Raw genomic sequence first — 27,461 nt, forward strand, 5'->3', positions numbered from 1 at the left:
TCTACCAGTCATCAACCATGAAGATTCTTAGCTACCTCCTGGCTTACCGAAGGTTCCTGCTCATTGTTCTCACCCCACTGCTTTTACTTCCACTTCCACTTATCATCAAAACCAAAGTAAGTGACCTACTTTGAGAGGTAATTATTTTGCATTTGTATGTTAAACCTGCGGTTCCCAGATCTTTTCAGAATCAGAATGGTTTGGGTTGGAAGGGACCTTGAATGACTTCATGATGTTTGAATTGGGATTTTTTTTTGTTGTTGTGGTCAGCTCACTGTATTTACATAGAAATGTAGAGAAAACAACAGCTTTAATGTATGATTCTGTGCTGGTTACATGAAGTTCCAAATTATATATTTGTTTTCTTGTTCAGAAAATGTTTTGGTTTTTTTTTCTCATTTAACATCATCTAGACTACCTTCAAAATCCTGTCCTTATTATTACATTCTAGCCACTTTTAAACAGCTCTGTATGATTGACAATGGAGATAAATTGTCGGGAAGACACTTGCAATTACCTTTGTATTTGATGATGGGTTTTATTAAGTTCATCATATATTGTGTTTTCTGATAGCAAATGACTGGAATCTGATATTAGAAATTCCCTCTCATTCCTAAATAAAGCAAAAGTTATGGCAGGACCCCTTAGTTTTATTTTACTTGAAATAAATTCTTCTAGCATTCAATAACTCGTGATAAATCCAGGCTGATGAAACAGCTATCTAAAAATGTTATTAGTGATTCTATTTGGTACAGCTTTGATGCCAGTGGAATGAAATGGAATTCTCATGTGATGTGTTATCACACATGTGTTAGACATATCACATGTAACAATACACAAAAGCCCAGTTCAGAAGTCCTTGCACCACAGAAAGGTAATGGTTACAGAACAACCGGCTTCATTCTTGTCTCACATCACAGTTTCAATATTTCAGTTTCCTCTCTGAGAGAAAATTCTTGAGAAATTCTTAATGACATAGGACTTAAGTAAGACGAACATTTGCTAGGTGATAAATTAATTGATACTGTCAAATTGTTTCATACATAACACAAGATTCCCCCTCAAATTAAATGCTAACCGTAACTGACTGACTTGGATTTAATGTTGTTTTCCAGTCAGAGGTTCCCAGATCCTTTTCATTAAGTTATTCCTTTCCAAATGCAAACCATCTCTGCTGCTGCTGAGTAGTTCTGTGCCTTAACCAGTGGCATTAAAAGTTCTAAACCATTTTCCTCAAGAGCAGAAATATAAATAAAAAATTAAAAAAAAAAGAAAAAATCCTGTTTCACAGGAGTTCGAATAAAAGACACTCACTAAAATTACAAGTCTTAAAAGCGAACATGTTTCTTGTCAGTCTTGCACTATGCTTTTAATATTAGATGTTATCCCTGCCTTATTGATGCTGATGACAAAACTTCATTGATTACAGGAGAGACAAAATGTGACCTATTATTGACTGCAAGTACTCCTAGAGGTTTGAAGATTTGCTTGCAGCTGCAGACCATTCGTGATTTATGTTAATTCTTCATCTGAGAATGGCACAGAATGACCTATATAATTAATTACGTTTGAAGGGAAAAGCAGCTGACTTTTTTCCACTTTTCATAAGTCATAGAATTTAAATAATTTTACTGTTTCTTAGGAAAAAATCTTTATTTTACAGACTATGTTTCATACTCAGCAGGGTTATCAATAGGAGGCAACAAGCACCCTAAATTCAGGTCCCTTGACTCATACTTGTTCCAGGTGGGGGGAATCTCTCTACTGACATAGCTGTTTTTTTGCAGTTGTGATTTTTTTTCCTGGATGATCCACTCATATTTCTGTTGGTGTCTTTTGTATTCTAGGAAGCAGAATGTGCATACACATTGTTTATAGTTGCCATCTTTTGGCTCACAGAAGCTTTGCCACTTGCTGTTTCAGCTCTGCTCCCTGCCTTTATGTTCCCATTGTTCGGTATAATGGAATCCAAGCAGGTAAACCTTTTTTCCCTCTCTATCATATTGTGGATTGCAATGACAAAATCTGCAAAGAACCATATAATGCTGAAACCTGATAGGGAATCCATGGATTTGCTGAGAGCCAATCACAGCAAGCTTCCTCAAGGCTTGTTTACATGCTTTGACCTCAGAATTTGTTGATTTTTATTTAATATTTTTTTCTAGATTGTGATTCACTGCTTAGATGCCAGTCAATGGAAAAATGCTAGATAGATATAAAATATCCTTAAGGTTACAGAAGTGAGATGACACACTAAAGACCCCATGCGTAAAATGCAAAATGCTGAGCACGTATCTTCATATCAAAGAGGAGACACCACAGATGATCATACTCCAAGTCTGTGTTTAAAACTGTGTTCTTTCTTCTGTTGGATAGATGACTAAATTAACAAAATCGGCATTTCACTGATGATTTAGTTTGGATGTGAGATGTGACTGATGATCTTAGCTTGTTCATATCCTAAGCCTTCTTTTTCATTTTGTTTTAACACTGTGCACTTTAGTGCAGTTACTCTTGTATCATTCGTTAAATGAAATTAACAGGCTAAATTTAAGCCAAAAACTTTTCTTGGTATTTATGTCAATATATACCCTTAATGATTTATTTTCATTAAAATAATAATACAAAATACTAATAGAAAGTCACCATTTCATTAAAAAAATGGGGTTTGTTTTTATTTCAGGTGGCATCTGCTTATTTTAAAGACTTTCATCTGCTGCTTATTGGAGTAATTTGTTTGGCAACATCAATAGAAAAATGGAATTTCCACAAAAGAGTGGCTTTAAGAATGGTGATGCTGGTGGGTGTCAACCCTGCATGGTATGTGCTAAACAATGTCTTGAAGAACATTAATACTTGTGGAAAGCTATGTATTCCAGAAATGCCTGCTGCTTTTTCTGTAGTAGAAATCCAGCCTTTTCTACTCAAAGTAGATATTTGAAATTATATGATTGATTTGTAGGTGACACTTTATTTTTTGTTGAAATCCTAATTCAAAGTTCCCTGCAGTGATCCTGTTCATAATAAGGAACCTTCAGAAAAAAAACCAACCCCAAAACAAAACAAAAAACTGATGAATTTGTGGATAATGTAAGAGTCCTGTTTCTTAAGGGTGGTTAGTACGTTACATATCTGATGCCTACAACTGAAAATCTGTGCTACGCTTCTTATTAATTTGTATTTCAATACTGTTTGCAAAATTCTGGATGGTTCACAAAAATACAAGAGTTAAAATGTACATTGAGGAAATAGAAGTCATAAAACTAAAAATGTGGTGCAGGAGGGAAAACACAGTAAGCACATCTTTATTTATGTCTTTTTCTTTGTCTACATATAACGAAAATATCAGAGTAGGAATTTCCCCAGCTGGATGAGGTGATGAGGGAGATGAAATCACACACTCTGTACTTATTCAGTATCAGCGTACATCTTATGAAGTGAAAAATCTTCTCTTTTCTTGCTTTAAAATCTTGCAGAAAAGTTTTAGGCCAACAGAGTCATCTGTCAGCACACTGGTGAGGCTGCAGATAAGATCTGTAGAGTGAGCCTGGCTTCCCAGAATACATGATGCTTATGACCTTTTGCCAGGAAGCAGTGACAGGAAGTAAAAAGTCAGAAAAATATAAACCCCAGGTCTAAACAATTAGATGCCTCTTAGATGATCATGGAAACGCTGGAGTATTTCTATTCTGCAGTGATTTGTCTGTCCTAATATTAAACACCACATGTATTTTTATTTTTTCTGCATCTTTTGATAGCTGGTAGCTTTTTTCTTTTTTTTTTTTTTTTTTTTGACAAAATGCTCCTTATATTCTTGTTCAACAGCCTCCCGTTATCTTTAGCTGTATTCTTGAGCTATGTGGTTTTAGTTATTTCAACTTCTCTTTTCTTGATTACTCCTAAATCCTCACCTTTTGGCTGAAACCTTGAAAGGGACAACACAAGTGGATGGCATGCTGCGCTAAGCTGAACACTGTTGGGGAACTTGCTGTGGACACAGAAACCTGCAGCCAGCTGCTGAGGATACCTAGAGCAACTCCACAGACAGCTTTGTAACCCTGAGGAAGCAGTACCCCTCATAACTATCTCATCTCTACCATGTTTCCTGATTATGACAAAAGGATGATAAGGTTATGATAAGATGATCTGTGAAGGAAAGGATCCTCCCACCTCTCAGCATCTGCTGCTCCTTAGCTGTGCCCACTGCACAGTGATGCATGCTGCTCTCAGTGCATAGCCCTCCTCCTCCTCCACTAGCAGGAGTCCCCGGCCAGCCTGTGCATGCTGGAGCCTCATCCAGCCAAAGATAGAGATATCACGGCATGAGGTTTCTACGTTAGAAGTCATGGGGGATGCAGCACTGGAAGTAGAATAGCAGGAGTCTTCTGGATTTTGCATTCAGCGTTCTTCTGGAGAAACTGGCTTGTATCAGAAGTAGCGTGGGCGGAAGGACTAGGACAGCATTTGCTCCTTTGTACTCGGCACTGGTGACACCACACCCCACATACTGTGTTCAGTTTGGGGGCCCTCACTACAAGAAGGACGTTGAGGTGCTGGAGGTGTCCAAAGAAGAGCAACAAAGTTGGTGAAGGGTCTGGAGAAGCAGCTGAGGGAACTGGGGGTGTTTAGCCTGGAGAAAAGGAGGCTCAGGGGGACCTTATCACTCCCTACAGCTGCCTGACAGGAGGCTGCAGGCAGGTGGGGGTCGGTCTCTTCTCCCAGGTAACAAGTGATAGGACAAGAGGAAACAACCTTAAGTTGTGTCAGAGGAGGTTTAGATTGGATATTAGGAAAAATTTCTTCGCTGAAAGGGTGTTGAAGCATTGGAACAGGCTGCCCAGGGAAGTGGTGGAATCACCATCCCTGGAGGTGTTTAAAAGACGTGTAGATGTGGCACTTAGGGACATGGTTTAGTAGTGGATTTGGCAGTACTGGGTTAACGGTTGGACTCAATGACCTTAAAGGTCTTTTCCAACCTAAATGATTCTATGATTCCATGAATCCCAAAAGGCCTCCCATCATTTCAGTTATGTCATCTGGTGTGCAGACTAGCAAGGAAAGCTGAATACATCTATGCAGCCTGCAAGGACTAGAACGGGTAATAAAACATCGACTGTGCATTACGTAGCAAAGAGTGATTTTATGGTTGAATGTAAATGAAGTTATCATCCAAGGTTCCATGCAGAATATTTTTTAACAGCACAGGGAGAATAATGCAGAAAAACGGGCTGAACAGGTTAGGATATATTTTATTATTTTACAATAAATTTTAAAGTCACTTATCAGAATATACTACACTGTACTAAATGGTCACCTGACCATCAGTCCATCAAATACTGGAAATTTATGATGAACAATTTTGAAAGATGGTAGTGAATATCTTAATTTGCTTTGGTTTAAAATCCTCTTGCAAGTACTAAAATTATATTTCTCTACAATTTGAACATTCATATTCAGTGTGCTTAGCCTGAGCAGTATTCTCTACATAAAAATTTCTCCTGAAAACCCAGGTTTTCCCAATTTCCATCTGAGGACCTAATAAAAAAATGCATAAATTTAATGGATTTTATTCTTCTGATGAAAATTGGTGTCGAATCAGGTCCACCACTCGCAGGTCTGCAGATCATTTCATCATTATGCAATTAAAAGTGCACAGAGAAATGACAAGGTGCCCTGACTGAGAAAAAATAAAGTTTGAAATGTTATTGCTATTAGCTGAAATGAAAGAATAGGAGAGACATTTTGAATGGCATTTTTATGTTATATAATATGACTTACATTATTTTTGTATCAAATCTAGTCTTAATGTGTTGAGTAATCCTTCCAGTTTTTGTGAAGCTTTTGGTCAAGACTAGGCAATGACTGTTATAAATTGCACAAATGACTTCTCAGAAAATCCTGCACCACAGTCTCACCACTCACAGTTGTTCTCTTACTGTGGTGATGCATGGCAGGTCTTTAATGATACCGCCAACACCTTGGGACAGGACATCAAGAGGACTACTCTCATTTACAACTGCAAAAGATGCATTAAAATGATGACGTGGCCTGTATTCTAAGTTTACTTTCCAGCTTCACCAGATAGGACATGGAATATTTGTGTTTTGTTGTGTAAAACTAGAATGACTCCAGTCACTGATGCATTTCAGTGCGTTGAACTAGTGCAATCAGGAACTGCAAGAGTTAGCCATGAGCCAGCAGTGTGCCCTCGTGGCCAAGAAGGCCAATGAGATCCTGGGGGGCATTAGGAGGAGCATGGCCATCAGGTCAAGGGAGGTGATCCCTTCTACTCTGCCCTGGAGAGGCTGCATCTGGAGCGCTGTGTCCAGTGCTGGGCTCCCCAGTTCAAGACAGACAGGGAACTACTGGAGAGGGCCCAGCGGAGGGCTACAGGGATGGTGGGGGGACTGGAGCATCTCCCCTGTGAGGGAAGGCTGAGAGAGCTGGGCCTGTGTAGCCTGGGGAAGAGAAGGCTGAGAGGGGATCTTGTCAATGAATATAAATATTTTAAGATGAGTGTCAAGAGGATGGGGCTCTTTTCACTCTTTTCAGTGATTCCCAATGACAGGACAAGAGGCAGCAGGCACAAACTGCAACACAAGTTCTACCTGAATATGAGGAAGGACTTCTTCACCTTGAGGGTGGCAGATCACTGGAACAGGCTGCCCAGAGGGGCTGTGGAGTCTCCTTCTCTGGAGACATTCAAAGCCCACCTGGACGTGTCTCTGTGCCACCTGCTGTAGGTGAAGCTGCTTTAGCGGGGGGTTGGACTAGATGATCTCCAGAGGTCCCTTCCAACCCCGATCAGTCTGTGATTCTGTGCTTTGTATTAGATTTAGCATAAACTGTGCCAAGACCAGACTAAGACACTGTAATGACCTTCACTTTCCCATTTAATTTCAAATAAGATGTTTGTTGAAACACAAATAATCCCTACTCCTGTCTTGGTGCTATGATTCAGAACAAAGTTATGTACCATTTCCTGAATTTTTATTCCTATAACACTTGGACTGGTATCTACAGGATTTACAGACTAAGTCCAAGGGTTTGACCTAGCTTGCACAATATGGGATTAACAACACTAACAGTATATTTTTGAACTTGTGACATGCATGGTGCTCTTTCTTCAAAGATGATTCATTCTGTAAATAGACATTATTGCTTCTGTTTTAATTTGTAATATAGTTGATCCTTTAACTCTAAAATACAATAATTTCAATGTCTTTGATCAAGATAATTTTAATTCATAAACAAGTCAATCACAAGTTTTAAATTTTCAGAGTTTCCTACATTCAAGCTTTCTGTTGAAAATACTTTCCATTTATATTCAATAAAGTGGTGATAGGAGGTGTTGCTGTAGCAGCCACAGACTCTTCTCCCCTGTTCCAGGCTTATGCTGGGTTTCATGGTTAGCTGTGCCTTCTTGTCAATGTGGCTCAGCAACACCTCTGCTGCTGCCATGGTGATGCCAATTGTAGAGGCTGTTGCTCAGCAGATCATCAGAGCTGAAACAGAAGCTGATGTGCTGGAGATGTCTTGCTCTAACGGCTCCATCAACCTGGCACTGGAGCTGGACGGTAGGCATGGAGTTTTTGTCTTTGCCCATTCTCGCTCTGCAGAGAAGTAAACACTGCATAAAGCTGAGTGGCTAGGGAAGTGCTAGCATCATTACATGCTTCATTATAAGACTTCTCTTGGATTACTGCACGTGAGGTCTCTCATGTTCACAGAGATTAATTAAAGATGAACAGGTGCAGAATATGGGAGTTGTAATGAGAGGAGGGGAGAAGAGAAAAGAGGGTGGCTTGTTCAGCTTAATAAAACGTCTGAAATGAAATATGGCTACAGGCTATAAATACATTGGGGTTTAACGCTGGCAAAAGAAAAGAGCTCTAGGGTAACGCTGGGAGAACAAATTAATCTGAACTGGTTATGTACAAAGTTGGACTGTAAATGAGTAAGTTTGCTCCTTATTAGAAGATTCAGACTCTGGGGAATAGAAGTCACAAAGGAGTAGGCCACAGCTTGGCTGCTTTTAAGTTTGGCACTTGCAAATGTATTCATGGGATGATGTGAAGTGATTGCATGGGATGGGACATGCTGATGGAGCCTTTCCAGTTTAGCTCCCTTAAATACTTATCTGTCTTTGCATCCATGTCTTACAGAAAATATAGCAGAATGTGAAAGCAGTGACTGGAAAAAGAAAGAAAAACAAGTTAATGGGTAATAGTTATTCATTTACTAAATTCTCTTCCAAGAATTCATCTGAATAGTATATCCGTTTATTACAATACCTGCCTTTGTTTTTCCAGATATGACAATGATGTGGGTAGTACTGTGTGCACAATTGAAAAGGAAAATGAAAAAGAAAAGAAACAGGTACTTAAGGTACTTAAGGTGCCTTTTTGTTATGCGGCTAATATGTGTACCTTAGTTTTAACTTAAATCTCACTTCTATTGTAACACCTAACATGGCACAGCCAGCAGTGAAGTTAGTTTCATGGGAATGAGATACATGCGTAGATCCACAAATACATATAGTTTGCTTATGTAGTTATTTCATTAGTGGTTTTGTGCTCCCAGTGTATTTTACACAAGTTAAAGCAACGTCACCAGAGTACAAACTCTGTATATCAGGTGTGTATATATATCAGCATATGTAATGGAAGTTCTTACTTAAAGACTGAGACAGCTCAGGCAAAGGTCTTCAGGATTTGACCTTCCTTCCTTTTTCTTTGCATGAACAATTGTGGTACCACTGTGACAGCAAACCAAACCATGCTGTGTACAGCTATACTGCCAGCAAATTGTCTGGCTCTTCTGGGACATCCTTCAATCCTATTTTTGCCCTTAATGATGAGCCCTTCCTATATATTAATTGGTGTATATTCTCTTTAAGCAGAACCTACCGCCTACTGAAACAGGGAGAAAAAGCAAAAAGGACAAATACAGTGGGATTTTCAAAGTGATGTGCTTATGTGTTGCTTATTCTGCTACCATTGGAGGACTGACCACAATCACAGGAACATCGACTAATCTGATCTTTGCTGAGCACTTCAACACGTAAGAGACTGTACTAAATTATGTGTATTCTTCTTAATCCAGAATTTTAACTGTTCTTTCTTGAGCTTACATGGCTCCTCTAAAATCCATTAGAAACCTTACCCTTTGGTTTGATATTATTTTATTATATTACTTTTTACTTTTTGTTAAAGAGATAAAATGAAATTGCATTATTGTATTTACTTTACACTGGGAAATAAGCGATCACCCAATACATGCAACAAGATGACCATTCTTCAGTTAAGTAGTACTTTAGTCTTTGAATAGCTGCATGGAAAAAGGTGGGTTTATCTGAGGAGCAAGACACTACTTAGCAGGAATATGACAGACATTATCTGGCCTTAAAGGACTGTTACTCATTTCTAAGTACAGCAGGAGCTAAGTTCAGGTCTGCTTAGCAAAGAGCATCAGGAGACTTCCAGGAGGCTGTGCCTAGTGTATTGTTGAAATGAGGAATCTAGGTCCATTATCCAAAGAGAAAGCAATTAATTTCAAACCAGCCTGAAACTTTGCATTCAGTGAAACATTTTGTTTTGAGGTTATTAAAACCATTCATTAATATTCCTTTTCTTTCCTAAGTAGAACTACTTTGAAAAGAAAACTGGCAGTTTTCATTCCAAACCTTTTGAAAAACCAATAGGTCTTGCTGAACTTTTTTTTTTCTTCTGCAAACTGCTCATTGCTAGAAATATTCCTACTCTAATTTAAAACAGAACACAATCCTTTTATTACCCTCTGTCCACTATTCTGTACCACACATGACAAAATGGTGAAAAAACTGTTATTAGTAGATTTTCTTCCAACCTGTGTTCCATGAATGGATGAAATTTGACTTCAGCATGCTGCTGAAAGAGAACTGAAGTGGTACAGCACGTGCTAAGGGAATAGCAACAATGCAAACCATATGCAAATTATAAGAATGCCTGTTATTGGGGCCAAAGAAGGGCAGCCTATGGCATTATAAGCCCTTCAGGCTTCAGCTTTTAGACACATAAACACTTCTGGTTCAAGCAGGCTTCACACTCAGGTGCCTGGAAGAATCCAAGATTGATTACTAGGGGTAAGAACTGCTCTTGTTCATTTCACTGAAGTTGTAGGAAACCTGAAGAAAATTGGCTTGTAGCTGCTTTTTCAGTTTGTCTTAGTTGTTAACAATCTCTTCAAGAATGTATAAGCAGGGTGTTGTTTTCTCCCTGTGCCTTCACCCTCTGCTAGGAGCATGTGCTGTACATGGAGCACTGCATGCATAATCCAGTTATATTTCCCACCAGGATTTTGTTTAACCTTTATGTAACCACTGCTCCTAATCCATAACTTAAGATGAATCTACCACCTAACTGTGTAAATATTTTTATCTTTAACTGTCTTCCTCCCCTTCTCCTTAGAGGCTTTGTTTGTATTTATGCCCTGTCTGAGGTGGGAAGTGACCTCTTAGCATGGCTTGGACACATTTGCTGTCTAACTTCACGTATCATAAGCATCTGAAGTAAAATAATTCAGCAAAAGAGCTGCACATAGAGCATATTCCTGGGTTTCCCACTCAGTGGCAAAACACTTAAAATGGTGCTATGAAATGCCATATTTTTCATATCTTCCCTATTTCAGCATTAAAGAATTTGGAATTAGAGTTTATGTTCTCTACTTCCCTCCTTTTCGTTTGTCACATGAAGAGGAAGCCAGTGTATCTGTGTTAGCCCTGGAGCCTGTGTGCTGCCGGGATCCCTCAGCCTGCTGTTGATTTAGGACATGCAATTACGCTGTGTTCCACGGGGCAGAAGGAAACAGTGGCAATGCTGGTGCAATGCTAAGCACGCCTGCCAGTGAGACCAGCTTCCATCAGGGCTCCTTTTCAAGACAGATTTGTTACTGAGCCTCTCAGGGTCAGTCTATTCATTCTTTAATTGTATGCAAAGAGAAGCTACAGTATAGCATCTAGAATATATCCAACTAGGAAAAAAAAAAGGAAAACAAAGAAAGTAAAAGGTATTGGCTAACACACCGAGAAGTTGTGTAACCAGCTAGTAGGATGAGCACTGGTCTGCTCACCACTGCCCATAAAATACTGAGAAGCCTTTACTGGCTAGTGAGGTATCAGTGAGGATGAGATGGGCTGGTCCTCGATGCTCCCTGGAACAGATCCTCATTGATGCTGGGTCTCTTTCTTCTGACTACATGTTTTTGCCTTTAGCATTTTCTCTCTTTCTGTATTGTTGTTTTTCCTCTTGAATCCTGCATGCTGCTGCAAATCCCCATGTCAGTTATCTCACTACTGCAGTTTTACCTCTCTAATCTTGCCCAGCTTGCTGTAGAAACTTTCCCACAGCTTTTTCCCACACAAAGCAGTTTCTTCAGCCCTGCAAGCCAAGTTTCACAGCTGGGCCGTAGCAGAGCAGGGCTGTGGATCCTAGGAGCGCAGGCAGCTGCACCCCAGGGTGTGGGGAAGGCTGTGGAGACGTTAGAGAGAGAAATGGTTACCACATAACATTGTGTCAGGGACAAAACTGAGTTCTCCTATGTTTGTGGAAGAGTAAATCCTACAATCAAACCTTTGGTTCTCTAGTCTGACTCACTGACAGGTTACTCAATTTCCTGAATCCTATTCTGGTAACTGACTTTGTCCTTCCAACATGGAGAATCAAACTTTGCCAACATTACACTATTTCCAACCTAGGTGATCTTATAAAAGTCATAAAAGGAATAATTTTATCTGGATTTGTTCTATGAACCAAATTTGTTGCCATTTGTGGTGTTTGCCTAGGAAGGGTTTATTGTTATCGGCACTAAATCACTGTAAAATGAGGATTATTAAAATCAATCACACTTTTTTCATTTTCCATTGGAAATGGGTCTAGGAAATAGTTCAGTGTGTCCTGTCCATCCTTGCCTCAGGCAAGACCTGTAGTAAATAAACCAACAATAACAGATAATCCAACCCATGCTATATAACAGGTCATTTTTAAAATCATTGAAATTGATCATCCAGTCTACCTGAGGAATATTTGCTCTGGAGATGAAGAATACCTAACTTTAATATTTGGATTACTAGAAATACTTACATATACATTCAGCCCTGTACAAACTTACTGTGAAACCTGACCACAGTATATTATATAACTGAATTGACTCTTTAACATAAAGTTTTCAAGAGCTTGTTTTGCTGCTTAGTGAGGAATTGTCACACGTAATTCAGGAAAGATCATAAACACTTTACAAGTGATGAAACATTAAATCATTGCTATGCTGATGTCAGTTTTTCCTATCTTGCAATTCGTACGTTCAAAAATTGATGTGGCTAATCATGTAAGAAAAGGTAAATAGCCACAGAATCATTAAATTATATGTAATAGCACAATGCTTTTTCTTGTTCCAGTGTCACTGTCTCATCACTATGTACGGTTGCAATTTAGAGCATCACCTCAAGAAATAGGTAGGAGTCCCTGTTGGCACTTTAATTGCAATATATGTAAGCATAATAATAAATATAGATCAATCCTAAAATTTGCACCATACCTGAGAGAGTGTTTATAATAAGCATTTATTGCCTCAAACACCTACGTGACCATCTGAATTCCTTTTCTCGTAGCAAGGTCTGAAATACAAAAGATTAGCTAGTAGTTGGAAATAGTTGCTACTGCCTCTGTCTGGACACTGTGATTTCCCTTCTGATTTTTGCATTGATGAGGAAGGCTGTTCAAGGAGACTAGAATTTTCTCACTTTTAGCATTAAAAGCTCTCTCAGTAGAGGTGGAGAAGCTCAAAATCAGAGTAACAACTTCTGTTGATAAAGTAAATTGGAAAACAGGATTCATTTACATGGGCGATTTGCCTATCTGGCATCTATTTCATTCAACAGTAAACTGATTTCTTTCAGAGAACCAAAGCCCATCTTTCCCTTTTTTAAAATGCATATGGCAGGGCGAGCTCTGATTGAATGGCCCATATCCATAAACAGTAGATTAAGAGAGCCTCAAAGAGACAAGGTGACTGGAGAGAAAAGCCACCTAACAAATGAACATTCCTACCTTTCCTGGAATTTAGTAATAATAATTTGGGTTTAAATCGGTTTTGAATCCCTTGTGGAACCTTAAACAATATTCGTCTCAATGTTGTCTCCACTGTTGTCTGTTACATTCATTGGAGCTTGTTCATTTGAGTATATTTTCTTGTGCTAAAGTCTCCTCTCAAAGAACTGCTTTTCTTCAAGTTCTGTTTCTTTGTGGTCCTAGTGGCCCGTAACGCTGTGAGTGGCCTTTCCTTGCCTACTGAACTCAGGTTAGACACACCTGGGTAGGTGTCAGGTCCCCACAGCTGTTGCTGATCTAGTGCTCAAATAACTGGCACTGCTAGTTCCTGCAGTGGTTGTGATCAGGAACAGGGTGGGAGGGAGAGGATGCCAGAGGCTACCTCGTGCTGAAGTCAGCTGCCAGCCAGGAGAACTCTCTTGCAGCAGGGTTTTCTGGCACTTCTCACAAGTCTTTATTCCTTTGCAAAACTCAGCTGAACAGTTTTTTACTTTCATCCAGACGTTACCCAGCTTGCCAGTGCATCAATTTTGGATCCTGGTTTATCCTTTCCATCCCCATCACAGTTATTATTCTGCTGCTCTCCTGGGTCTGGCTCCAGTGGCTTTTCCTTGGGTTTGAGTAAGTAAATGTAATCAATAAAACTAAAGGTTGATGATATAAGAGATACCTTGTAGCAGGAGTAAACATTGCATCTAAGCTTAACAGGCTTGATAGGAAGATAATGCCGCAACAGTGATTTTTGCATCATAGATTCTGATTTAGGCTGAGTCTTTGGATGGGACAAGAATTTTCTGAAGTGAGGACTCTTGCCTGTTCAACCCAATGTGAAAATTCTGTATCACAAATGGTGGTACCCATTCCTTTAGAACATACACACATCATCATTAAACAGTGCATGTGTGCAAGACAGAAGAATACTGATATTTTTTTTTATACATTTTAGTCTAAGACCAGAAGATTTATAGTCAGGATGTTGCCATTCACTGGAGTCAGGGATTGGCTTGAATACCTGAGCAATATCTGTGTTAATAAACTGGATGATTGTATTTGTAAATGTGAAGTAAAAAACTTCCACTTTTCCAAATTTACATGTGGTGGTATGATGGGAGGTGGGTTCCCCTCCAGAGCTTGTCCTTTTAAGGGTTTTGGAGAGGACAGTATTTCTTTTGTGCTGATTCTTCAAAGCCTTGTTCTCCATGAGTTCACTAACATCTGCAGAGATAACAATGACACCAGTCTTCCACAGTTGTGGGGCTACTTATGGTGCAAGAGATAAAGAGTGAGACTGTGTACCCTTAAGCAGACTTAGAGTCATCCCATGCTTACCACTCTATATGTGAACGCTTATTGTTTCATTTTTCTTGATTGTTTCGATAGTGTTCTATTTAAGAGTATAAGGGTCGTTTCATATCCAAGAATGCAAACCTAGTCATAGCAAACAGTCCGCTGATCAGTATGCAGGCTACTCATGCAACAGAAACTTTTTCATTACAAAACAAAGTAAAGCGAAGTTGTAGATGACTTTCTTTAAATAGCCAGGCTATGCGTCTGAATGTTTCAATTAGTTTTCATGATTAAAGTTTCATCCTTCTTGGGAAAATGAGGTAGTCAATAACAGGACACATTTTGTTGCTGCCTCTGTCAATCTCCCACTGTGTTTTGTCAATTAATCCCAATATACTTAGTTTGGTGTGTGATAATTAAATGGGCAATACTGCATTGTAAAGTGAAAAATTTACTTTTGTAAAGTGCTATTGGTAACTGGAAAGGTTGGACTTTTTTTTTTTCTGTATGCACTTAATTTATCATTTAATATTGCTAATTTACATTCCAGTTTTAAAAACATGTTCAAGTGTGGCAAGAAGAAAACAGCTAGAGAAGAGGCATCAGCACAGGTGATTCAGAAGGAGTACAAGAAGCTTGGACCAATGAGGTATGTAAAACTATAAATCTGCAAACAATAGTGAGTAAATCCAATTATGGATTCAGGAAAATGTATAACCCATTCTGTTTCTGCTGTAGCTACCCAGAAGCTGTTACACTTGTCCTATTCATTCTAATGACCCTGCTGTGGTTCACCAGAGAGCCTGGCTTCATCCCAGGATGGTCTTCACTTTTCCCAAAGTAAGTAATCTTTCTGGTACACCAACAAGAGCTGTACTATGTCATAACTACAGACCTTCTTTTCTTCTCAATTTTTAAAAACAATAAAACAACAACAACAAAAAAAACCAACAACAAAAAAAACCAACAACAAAAACCCCACCTTTTGACATTACAGAAACATTCCAGGCTGAAGTTGTTGAAAACCTTTGTAGTGTATGCAGAATAGGTAAATGCCAGCAATTTCATAGACATGCAATATCTGAAATGTGCCCAATCCATTACAAGATAGAATAATTTGCCTCTTAAAAGGGATTATGCTTAGGTTTTAGACTTGACCCAGTGAGGAAGAATGCATAACAATTGATGCTACATTACCAAATCTGCAATTTCTAGAATAAATTTTTGGTTAGAATTTTTTTTATCTACTGCCCTTGGTATCAGCCACAATTGTATGCAACATCCCTTTCTTTGATAGCTCTAATTAATGCTATAAATTACTCTCTGTTCATACATATCTCAATGTCATAGTTCAACTAACTACTAGAAAGGCAGGAACAATTCAGGAACTATTACATTTTTTTTGCTGCAGTCCATTCCCCAGGATCACCTAGACTTTTTTTTTTTTTTCCCCCCTAAGAAATCAGTAGCTCTTGCAAGAACTTAGAGGACTGTGATATCTCCTGTTGTCTTCCTGTATTACTGTAATTTCAGTTCTGTTCTTCTGTGATAAAGTTCTGAGCTTTACTCTGGAGTACTGGGAAGTAGATGCAAGATATGGATAAGCAGGACTTGTGTTTGATTAGGTCTTTCTGGATTTAACATTTATTACTGGATGGGTCAAAGGCTGATGCTGGATTTAGATGGTAATTTGCCATTTTTTTTCCTGTGTGTCTGTCATTTACAACATGTGAACATTCATCCATCATGCCTCTTCTCTTAAAATATTTGCCCACCATTCGTACACTCGCACACCCTCCACAGTACTCTGGCAGAAAGTCTGGTACAGGATGTTACAAGGAGTAATTGTGGCCATTTGAAGATTTAAAATGCAAACCAAATTATTTTGTGTAAAAATAACATTTAAAAGTGTATTAAAACCCAAGATTATTATAAAATCATTTACTTTTTAATTACCAAAAAAATTTCCAAAGAATATTTTTTTTTCCTTATAGCAACAGCAGAGCTGATGATAATTTTATCATATGAAACACTATGTTCTTGAAGGGGTTTTGTAGTCCTGACCTAATCAAGCAATCAGCTAGCTAAGTAATCAGGCTGGCTTTGCTTCTCTTTCTGCTTCATATTAACATCCAGTGCTCATCAAGCACCATTTAACGAGATACATCTGATACTGAAAAACAGACATTGTTTACAACCTTTCAAATATGGGACTTATGGCTCAAATGAATCGGTACAGAGATCTGCATTTTTCTGTTTGAAGTTGTGTGGTTACCACTGTCCGAGGATTTTATTCACTGGCAGGAAAAAGCGGAATATTCATATAATAAGTGGTTACAGGTTCTGCACGGGGGATGTTACTTTGTGGATGCCCTCTGGTGTTTTCCCTGGAAAGAAATGCAAGAACGTATCATATCACATCAGGCTGAATCATGTTATAATTTGGGTGAGGTAACCTGAAGAGAAACAAAGCTTGTGTTATGCCCTAACAAAACCTTTAAGGGGAAAGAAAACATTTCTTACTATTCAGACCTTGCCTATGTCTAGATAGCTTTCATTTCTTAATCAATGGCATTAACAGGCATAAAACCAGGCAATTAGGGTTTTACTTTTCTAAGCAATGAAAACTTCTCAGCAAAGATACGCGAGTGGGTCAAGGAGCCAGCACAGGTACAGCTGTGAGTATTAGTAAGCCATCTTTAAAGAAAACAAAAAACCAGGAAAAAGAACGGAAAACCCAGGAACTGTGCTTCTATCAATGGTTACGTTGCACTCATCACTTGGTGTCCAAGAGGCTTCTAGCAGTGCATGAACTGCAGCTGACATCTCTCACATGCTTGCTCCCTAACACCTGGGCATACAAAATGGTTCAGCATTTTGGATTTAAGTATACTGATAGGCATGTGCAAAACTTCCATAAGTTTATGTTACAGCAAACAACTGTAAGGAAATATTCTCTGCCCTTAGAGGTCTGATTTCTTAATAGAAATCTGATAGTACTTACTTTCTGCAGAATCTTATCCCGTTGTCCCAAGTCAGCCTCAGGGAAGCTCTGTCACCTGCACGGATGAGCTTTGTCCTTATGAAAAGCCGCAATGTCAGAGCTATAAGTAACCTTGAGACCCTCCTGGACGAGTGAGGAGGTCCTGTTAGGTGGTAATCACACCACTCCCAGGGTCTTAAACCAGGCAAGACCATCAGTTCATTTATTCTAACTTGCTGAAGATCAGAAAAACTACATAATTCTCTGTGTTAAGCCCAGTGCAGATTTATTTTATTAGAACATGAATTCCCAGAAAGCAACAAGGCTTGATTTCAGGGTGACAAAGAAGAGGTTCCTCATATTTTAGAATTTACCACTTCCCTTGACTGTCTGTTCTGGTGGATAATCACCTCTGTTGCCAAACTAAACAATACAGCCTCGCACCTTGTTTTCTGTCTGAATATAGCTTCCAGCCATCTGGTTTTGTCTTTCCCTGCTGGATTAAAAATTTTCTGTGAAAGGTTCTTTAAGGATATGTGTATCTGGTCTAACTGCATTACACTATAAGCTTTGTTTTGACAAACCGAATGGAATGCTCTAAGTTTTGCTTCAGGACAAAAATACCTATCACTTCCACCACCCATGTTCGTGTTCTCAGCCACTTGTGTCCATCCTCACAAGATACTGAATACCCCTTTAAAATTCAGACTTTTTTTTAAATCCCAGCAGAAATATTGGTATTTAATGATGATAACTACCCAGTTTTTAAGGGATACTTTTTGAAATGTCAGCCAATTTTTAATCGATATTTGTGCTGTATCGGTATTTAGTAGAACTCAATTTTAAGCTTCATTGTCAGATGCCTTCCAAATACACGTTGACTTTACCCCTCAATTTTACTTAAGAATATTTTGTGAATTTGTTAAAGACTAATCCTTCCTTTACTGTCCTGCTCTGAGCTCTTGTTACCCCTCTCTGGAGGCAGACAGCAGGATGTTTTAATAAATATTGTATAACACTATAGAGAGCAGCACAAGGTAAAAAACGTCTGTTTCCTCCCCATCTGTTGACAGCACAGGATCACACATAGTTTCTGGTACGGCAGTTTCCTTCCACGTCATGGCCTGATTCCAGGCTGTAGGTACTAGGTTCAATTAAAGGAGTTTCAAGTTGGCCTTTGGCCAGGACTTTATGGACCTCATAAGAAACAGAAAGTTCAGCACTGGGCTGCAGCTGATTACAGCTGTCATACGCAAGGTGGACTTCCCTCACACTTCCTCAGATTATTTCTCGAGTGTAATCTTTCTTTTTTCTGCACAGTTTATTCCTTTCTTACTTCCAGTATAAGGCAACTATGTACTTTTGCCCACAGCCCTGTTCTCTACAATGATCTCAGTTGGAGTAATTTTGAGATCTCCGTAATCCCCAGCTTTGTTGCTTCCTTAGAGGACAATGAGATTTGCAGTGTTATAAGCAGGTAGATGTTGTAGATGCAATTGTGTTACAGCTTGAATGAATGGACTTTCAAACAAGTTTATCTCAAAATTTGATGATTATAAAAAGCTTCTGTTTGGAATGGTGCCATATGTGTCTTCATAATAGTATGACTAGCACTAGGATGTTGTGCGTGTCCCAAGCAGGTTTTCTGAGAATGGTGTTTTGCATCAGGAAGTCGGTTTTTGTGAGCAAAACTTTGCACCTCTGTAGTTCAACAAGGTGAAGTGCAAAGTCCTGCACCTGGGGAGGAACAACCCCAGGTACCAGTACACCTTGGGAACCACCCAGTTAGAATGCAGCTTGGTGGATAAGGACCTGGGGTCCTGGTGGACACCAAGCAGAACGTGAGCCAGCAACATGCCCTTCCTGCCAAGAAAGCAAATGGTATCCTCGGCTGTGTTAGGAGGGGTGTTGCCAGCAGGTCAAGGGAGGCGATTCTTCCCCTCTGCTCAGCACTGGTGAGGCCATACCGGGAATGCTACATCCAGTTCTGAGCTCCCCAGTACAAGACACAGATATACTGGAGAGAGTCCAACAAAGGGCCATGAAGATGACTAAGGGACTGAAACATCTCTTCTGTAAGGAGGGACTGAGTGAGCTGGAACTGTTTAGCCTGCAGAAGGGAAGGTTGCAGGGGCATCTTGTCAATGTCTACAAATACTTGGAATTGTGCAAAGAGGTCAGAGCCAGGCCCTTCTCAGTGGTGCCCAGTGACAGTACAAGAGGAAATGGTCACAAATAGAAACATAGGGGGTTTCTCCTGAACATCAGGAAATGCTTTTTACCTGTAAGGGTGACCAAACACTGTCACAGATTGCCCAGAGAGGTTGTGGAGTCTCCATTCTTGGAGGTATTCAAAAGCCATCTTGACAAGGTCCTGGGCAACTGGCTCTGGGTGACTCTGCTTCAGCAGGGGGGGTTGGGCCAGATGACCTCCAGAAGTCCCTTCCAACCTCGATCATCCTGTGAAGATGCAGCTGCCTAGAAGAAAGCAGCAGCATGAATTGTTTCTGTATCTAATTCTTGCCTTCCTTCAAAACTCCTAGCAAGTCTTAAAGACTGCAGGGTAGTATCCTAGAGGAAAAGATTTTCTGCTCTTTAGAGCCTGTGCATCTGGTCCTAGGCTAAGTGTGATATATAGGCAGAAGACTCTGCCTCAAGAAACCCTAACAAAATAATAATCTGGTTTTTAAAAGTGTTTTCTGTGCTAGCAGACAATGGGAAGCAGGAGACAATATATTCGGGTACGACTTCAAGTCCATTGCAGCTCCATTTCGTGACAGTGTTAGCTGAAACAATGCTGTTTGTGGCGTCAGGGTGCTATGCATATTAAGGTTGTTAAAGCAAATGGTTATGCCAGATTATACATTTGTAACATATAACTGGGAGTCGATTTTTCCCTTTCAGAGAAAAGCCCTGGTTGAATATAAAACCTTAAGCTGCTGGGAAGTTATACATCGACCTACTGTAGCTGCATATGCAGAAAGCATATGGCATGAGGCTGAGAGGACAAATATATTGGTATATTGGTTCAGGAAACTTACAGAAAATATAATAACGAAGCTTAGGAAATGTTAGTTTTAACTTTCTTCAGCAAAATTGTTATTAATTTGAGTGACCATCTTGACTGAAATAAGACAGGCTGGGATATGTCACCACCTAACAGTGTTTAACTGAATCGGATGGATGTGTTAAAAGAGCCTTAGAGCTCAGCTTTACACTTTACCTTATCTTGGGGCTACTCTGTAGAAGTTAGAACGGTATTGGATCACCTCACGAAACACTAGTGCAAGAAATTCTCAGGCACTGGAAATGACCACAATAAACTTGGCCCTTGTGTCTACGATCCTAATCGTGACAGCCATAGGAGGATGATAATAAAGCTTTGCTGCCTTCTCTTAAGCTACAAAAGCATCATCCTTTGTGGGTATGCACAGTGCTCTTAAGGTCTCTTGGACTGAATCTATTACAGAGCATATTAAAGTTATTAAATTTATCATTGAACTGTGAAAAATCAGTTGTTTAAGCATGAGCTATTCCCAAACATTTCCCTCCCCCAGTTTATTTCTGTGCGACAAAATAATACCTGCTTACTCGAGATGCTTATTTACAAATTTAGAGTGCTTGCATCTAGTATTTCTACAGAGGTGGTGAACTGACCTTGGCTGGCCACCAGACATCCACCCAGTCACTCTCTCACTCAGAAAACAAGGTCAAAAAGCTCGTGAGTCGAGATAAAGAGAGAGATGCCTTAACAGTTACAATCACAGGCAAAACAGGCTTGATTTTGGGAAACGTAATTTAATTTAATTGCCACTTAAGAATAGAGTTGGATGGCAAGAAACAAAGACAAAAATTAAAAACCTTTCCCCCACCCCTTTTCTTTCTTAACTTCACTCCTTCATTCCCGAATCCTCTACCTCTTTCCACTGCACCAAGTGGTGGCCAGCAGTGGGGAATGGGGGGTTGTGGTCAGTCCATAACAGCTCCTTTCTGCTGCTCCATCCTTCTCCTCACCTGTTTCCCCTGCTCAGCCTGACTATATGTTTATGTGGCTTTTTTCTTGTTAACTTCTCCTTAGGTATAAAGGCTATGCTACAGATTCAACAACTGCCTTAGTGATAGGCCTCCTGTTCTTTATTATTCCAGCAAAAACATTGTCTAGGACTTCAAATGGAGAAAACAGTTGAGTATATTTTGATGTGGATTTTACTACTATAAGGTATCTAAGATACTACTATAAATATAACTTATTGCACTTGTTACAGGAATGTAGTTAAGTACTAATGTTACAATCTTAATGCAAGATAATATCCTACTGTGAAGTAAAGCATCCCTGGCCTGGAAGTCAGTGCCAACAATTAAGCAATGTAAGCAGCAGGGGCTGGTGCTGTGCAGGAACCTGCTACGTGCAGCCCACAGCTGCCAATGGAAACCACCTTCCCATTGACGGCACTGGGCTTTGAATGGGACTGCATGGGACAGGGTTGGGTTTATTTTTTGGAAATGTTACTGCTTATTTAAGATACTCTATAAAATATAACATGTTGAATGAGTCCATTCTCATTAAATTTTCCCCCCTTCAAAATGGAATTTACCCTGATTAAAGTATACCTCTAGCCTGTCCTCTTTATGCATTCAATCCTGCTGCTGAAATCAATGAGATCTGGGGGTTCACGGAGAATGCAATATCAGAACCTAAATGAGTCTAAGCAAAACAGCATTTGCCCAGCAATCTGTCTGAATAGTGCAGTTTTACTCAGTAAATTAAACTCACAGTTACCCCGTAGCTATCTTCCACATAGGGAAGGAGGGGAGAGGGGCCAATGGTCCACCAGTGGAAACCGTTACAGCTCTGCTGTCTTCAGGCTGTGACAGTTTTCACCAGCGAAAGATCTGTCCCAGGAAGTACAGGTTGTTCATGTCAAAGAGTTCTTCGTGTTACAATGATGAGATTTTGCCTTTGAGTATTTCCCAAGTACGTACTTAGAGAGGTTGTTTCAAGATGTTTTCCAATATGTTTTTAAATGTTGGTGGGGGTTTTAGTGTTTGGGTTTTTTTTTTTAATTTTTTTTTCTCTAGCTGTTTTTGGTTACACTCCACTGATTACTTGGAAGGAATTTCAGTCATGCATGCCCTGGGAAATAGCTATTCTTGTTGGTGGCGGGTTTGCCCTGGCAGACGGCTGTGAGGTAATGCAATTTATAGAAGATACTGAACAATTAGCATGACCCACATCAGGAACAAATCAGACATGCAGTGAATTCACAGTTATTGTTGTGTTTTAGCAAGTTATTCTGTATCAATATTGAACTCGATAAATATGGCAAATATTCAAGAGGTTCAGAAAGCAGGGTTACAAAAAAAGGAGTTTGCTTTGTCTTCAAAGAATATGCACAATGATGGCTACTGTTTGTTATTTAATTTAAACTTGATGGTGGTAGGAGTTGTGTACGTACACTGTTTCCAAAGCCTTAGGGTTAATGTCCTATGTCACTGAAGTATGTCCCATGCAGAGCTCTGCTGGCTTCTCCAGTAAATCATACAGATTTGGGCCCAAACTCTGGTTATAAAGCCTGATATTTGCATATTACAATTTTTTTTTGATTATGATTACTCTAAATGTCTCAGAGGTACAAATATAAATAAATGGAATATAGTTTGCATGGGTTCCTATAAACCACCATTGAATTAGAAAGATGTGCTTAAAAACATGTGGTAGTAATCTGTCCTATACCATTTATTAAATTTTCTTTTTAGCGATCAGTAAAACATAACCACGTTGTCATGTTTCTTCTGCAGGTTTCAAAACTTTCTGAGTGGGTAGCAAGTAAATTGACCCCACTAGGATCATTACCCTTGTGGCTCGTTATTCTGATATCATGCCTTATTGTCACTTCAGTAACAGAAGTGGCCAGCAATCCAGCTACCATCACGATATTTTTGCCCATACTATCACCTTTGGTGAGTATAACACAATTGTTTTTAATCAGAATCTGTTCTTATCATCCATGTAATAATACAGCTGATCAAAGAAGCAGTTTTTAAGTTTCTACAAAATACTTAATGCATTTTTTTTTGCTGTGCTGTGTTGTGCATTGGATACCTGGGGGTTTTGGGCCTTCCTTTACAAGGGATGCTGAAAATTCAGTAAAATTAGGTAGAAGTTCAACACTCAGAAGTTGATGCTGTTATTCCTATTTGTGAATAGTTGAAGCACTTGAAAAGGAAGCCCTCTCAATGGATCTTCATGATCACATCTTCAGTGAAAATGGTTAACACTGCAACTTTCAAGCTGTCAGAAAAGAGAGGGCTAATAATGTGCTTTATATGTACTTCTCATTTCTTCTCTCCTTAGCTCAATTGTGTCCTTTCTTATCATCTTTATCAAAAAACCCAATTCTTTCTTCTTCAGAACTTACTGATCACCTTCTAGTCTGTAGATTTTCCTCTTAGCCAGCCTATACACACACTAATGCCCTTGCCCTCTCTTACCAAGAAACCTTAGTCCTCACTTCATTGAATCCCTCCTATGTATTATAAACAAATTAAATTTTATAAACTTTATTGCAGTATTTTTGCTTTTAGTGCTTGTGCAATGTGCATACTCTTTGCAACAGTCTTATTTTATGGACTCAACTACAATTAGAAAACATCAGGTGTGAATTTAAAGTTCTGTAGCTATTCTGTATTAGAATCACCTTTTCTCTTCTGAGGCTTTCCCAGATATAATCTCAAAAATGAATTATCAGAAAAGATTATTTCTCGCTATTTAAACTGGCAGTTCTGTTCACACATCATTTGTGTTAATGCAATAAGTTTGTATTTATCTATTTCATTAGGCAAAGGTGTCCCTTGACAGCTGTTCTCTCTCTTTTATTCTGCGATAGGCTGAAGCCATTCATGTGAACCCACTTTTCATTTTGATACCTGCTACCCTGTGTACTTCCTTCGCGTTCCTGCTTCCTGTAGCCAACCCAGCCAATGCTATTGTATTTTCATATGGTCACTTAACTATTATGGACATGGTGAGTTTTAAGCAAAACACGCTAAAGGGGATTTTTAACATTTTTAAAACTTTCTTCAGTGTCTTGATGAAACTTTCTGCTTTCTTTTTCCTCTCATTTAGGTGAAAGCTGGTTTGGGCATTAACATCGTTGGAGTCGCTGTAGTTATGCTTGCCATTATGACATGGATAGTGCCTATATTCGATCTCTTTACTTACCCAAGTTGGGCACCAAACATTTCTGCTACAAATAACACTGGGCTGTAAAGAAAAAAATCCTGTGGATTGGTTAGAATTGGGTTTGTTTCTTTTCTTTTCCACTGATTTGTGGTGAGTCTCTTAAATGCTTTTTGTCACAATGATAAGGAACTATATTACTATAAATGCCGTATTTCACAGTCCCAGAGACCGGACATCCAGTTTGAGAGTTTTATCAGGAAGAGTGATAAACTATCTAAATATCATAAAGTTAGATCAAGTTTCTAATATAGTTCAGCTAGTCTGAATTTTTATATCTTCATGTTATGAAGGAAAAAATAAATGTGCATAGCCATTATCACTGGCAGTTTGCCCCCATTCTCAGGGTAGTGGAATTATGAGATTTAGATTTTATTATTTCAAATACATTTTCTGACTATTCGGTGATATTGGGAGTTTTTCAAAGAACATATTAGTTTCCTGGTTTTTTAGATTCAAACTCTGTTTGAAACAGTGTTGATCACAAACAAAAGATCAGGCAGGGGACTGCCTTGAACACATAGTTTACAGACCTATCAAAAATGCACAGAAAACGGGGAAGAGCAGCATGACCACTTACATAACACTTTATCTGTTAAGCACTTTGTAATCTGGAAGAAGAATACATACTTAAACATATGTTTAGTCTGCCTCCTTCCAGGACCTCGCTGAAATAAGTCATTGTTGTCACTTAGCATTTTTCTGGATAGACATGTATTGATAGACCTGAGTCAACCTATATGTATGGAGACTAAATTACCGTCATACATCTCTGCCAAAAGTAGATATATGAAAGCACAAGACAGAGTGCTGAAGATGTGATGCTGATTCCACCAATCAAGACTACGGTGCATCTTCATCAGGAGGCTCATGATCTCTACAGGACAGATGGCTGTTTAAGGTTACTAGACTGTGTTGTAAACACAAAGTGCAGTGTAGTGAGAATGGAAGTTTGGAATTCAAAGATATCTGCAAGTGATGGCGTCTTACAGGGTTGTTACATGTTTTTCACATGAAGGACTACAGCATTGTTCTTATCACATGTGGGGAAGACCCATGAAAATGTGTAAAGAGCATTTAGTTAGTAAACTGAATCAAAACTGCAGCTATTTAGCTTGGGTCATCCCCTGGGGCACCTCTGTGATGGTTGTGAAGATGGTTGTTTACAGATAGTGTAAATTATCCATTTTTACTAACAAGAAAAAAAGCACTTTTGTTTTTTGATTAGATGGTTTACACCTACTTTTGATAGCGCATATTTAGAGTAGAGATATCGGTCATGATTTCTATAATGCCAGAATACAGTGTATAGAATTGTTATATATGTAGTTTGCTTCTGTTAGCTAATAGTTGCAAATGCAGCTGCAATGAGTTATTACAAAAGCCCTTTATCTTAATGGTGATAGTTTAATGTAAGTAAATGCTATCTGTACATGCCATCACACTTTTTAGCCTGACTGAGGCTGCTATCTCTTTAGGATGGCTACCTCCCTTTTCTTGTTTGTGTTTGGTTGTTTTTTTTTTTTGGGGGGGGGGGGGGTATCTTTTATATAGTGCTTGGCAAAATAGGGTTATGTCCATGACTAGGCCAATTAGGAACTGCCACTATACATGCTAATAATGCTAACTGATCCCCTATAGTAATGATTACGATTACAGATATGCAACAGCTGGCTAAATGAAGCCTCTAATTCATCAGGTGCTAGAGTAAAATGCTTATGCAAGTCACTAACCCAAGATATAAATCTTGGATTACATCATATGGTGTCTTCCCAGACAAGGAGCTCATGGTTTATATAGGCCTTTGGTCCTACAGGCACGAAGAGGAGAACGAACTAAGAGGCTGCTCTTGCTTTAAAGTTCCAAATTATCACCTTTCCAGTTCTGTCAGTAATTTCCAGATTATTCAAGAGCAGTGGAAACAACAGTGAATCATAGAATATTTCAAGTGGAAGAGATCTCAGCAGACTTTCTCATCCAATCTCTTACTCAAAGCAAGGTTAGCACTGAATTCAGACCAGGTTGCTCAGGGATTTGTCTAATCACATCTTGAAAATCTCCAAGACACAGACTGCACAGCTTCCCTGGGTAATGTTCTCCTGTGCTTTATTGTCCTTGTGGTGAAATGTTTTGTGTTTAAAAACATGAACAAATATATTCATTTTAGTGGAATAGACTATAATTTTTCTTCCTCTTATTTGGAATCTATTTTTTCCTGTGTGAAACTTTTTTAAAAAAAATTTTTAATGACACATGATAAAGGGAGACAGTCCCCTTTGTGGCCTTACATTCACCACTCCCAGTGGACATGACATTTTCAGTCTTCACTGGTCTGCTTTGCAAAGAATCATCAGTATCATAATCATGTGGCAACTGTTGTTCAGCCAGAGGAAATTCGTTGACTGCTTATGAGCTCTCCCACAGTTTTATTGATGTTCACAATACAGAACTGGCTGTTGTAACCTCAGCCATGAACATGACATTGAGGTCTGCAGAGGTCCACTGCTCTGTGAAATCATGCTTTGATATCTGTATTTTCTTCAAGTTGCATATCTTCATGGAAGAAAAAATTTTGCACGATTTAAGAGAACTCATCAGAAGCTGTCAACTGTAGTAAGTGCTACAATTTTTTTTACAAAAAAAAAAGCTGAAGCTCAGTTTGTGTCGGATGACTTTCAGCTGTTCATTTGCTTTAATTTTTGGCTTGTTCATAGGATCGTAGATAATACGATAAGAAAGGCCCATCGTGTCTGAACCTTCACATGATGCAGACCACAGAATTTCCCTAAACTATTTTTGCAGGACAGACAGCGTGATAAAGTATCTTATCAAAAAAGAAAGAAGATTCAATTTGTTTAATGAAGGA

General features: G+C 39.0%; 1 protein-coding gene across 2 annotated transcripts; it reads left to right on the forward strand.

Annotated features, from left to right (window-relative positions):
• SLC13A1 (solute carrier family 13 member 1) lies at positions 1-27,461 on the forward strand. Of its 2 annotated transcripts, none has more exons than XM_037390143.1 (15): positions 1-116; positions 1,848-1,976; positions 2,684-2,820; positions 7,390-7,577; positions 8,166-8,223; positions 8,313-8,388; positions 8,903-9,063; positions 13,587-13,706; positions 14,923-15,021; positions 15,111-15,212; positions 21,434-21,537; positions 22,435-22,544; positions 23,155-23,316; positions 24,243-24,380; positions 24,482-27,461. In XM_037390143.1, the coding sequence occupies exons 1-15, from the start codon at positions 18-20 to the stop codon at positions 24,623-24,625; spliced, it is 1,827 nt and encodes a 608-aa protein (XP_037246040.1). In that variant the 5' UTR covers positions 1-17; the 3' UTR covers positions 24,626-27,461. The 2 variants fall into 2 exon arrangements, with proteins under 2 accessions (XP_037246040.1, XP_037246041.1); XM_037390144.1 differs by having other exon boundaries at positions 8,313-8,379.

Source organism: Falco rusticolus, chromosome 5 (genome assembly GCF_015220075.1).
Source record: "Falco rusticolus isolate bFalRus1 chromosome 5, bFalRus1.pri, whole genome shotgun sequence".
NCBI lineage: Eukaryota > Metazoa > Chordata > Aves > Falconiformes > Falconidae > Falco > Falco rusticolus.

Coding starts and splice junctions, on each gene's coding strand:
- SLC13A1 (XM_037390143.1), top strand. CDS start 18: ATGAAGATTCTTAGCTACCTCCTGGCTTACCGAAGGTTCCTGCTCATT. Junction 9,064..13,586: donor TTTGCTGAGCACTTCAACAC/GTAAGAGACTGT, acceptor ACTTTCATCCAG/ACGTTACCCAGCTTGCCAGT. Junction 15,213..21,433: donor TGGTCTTCACTTTTCCCAAA/GTAAGTAATCTT, acceptor ACTTCTCCTTAG/GTATAAAGGCTATGCTACAG.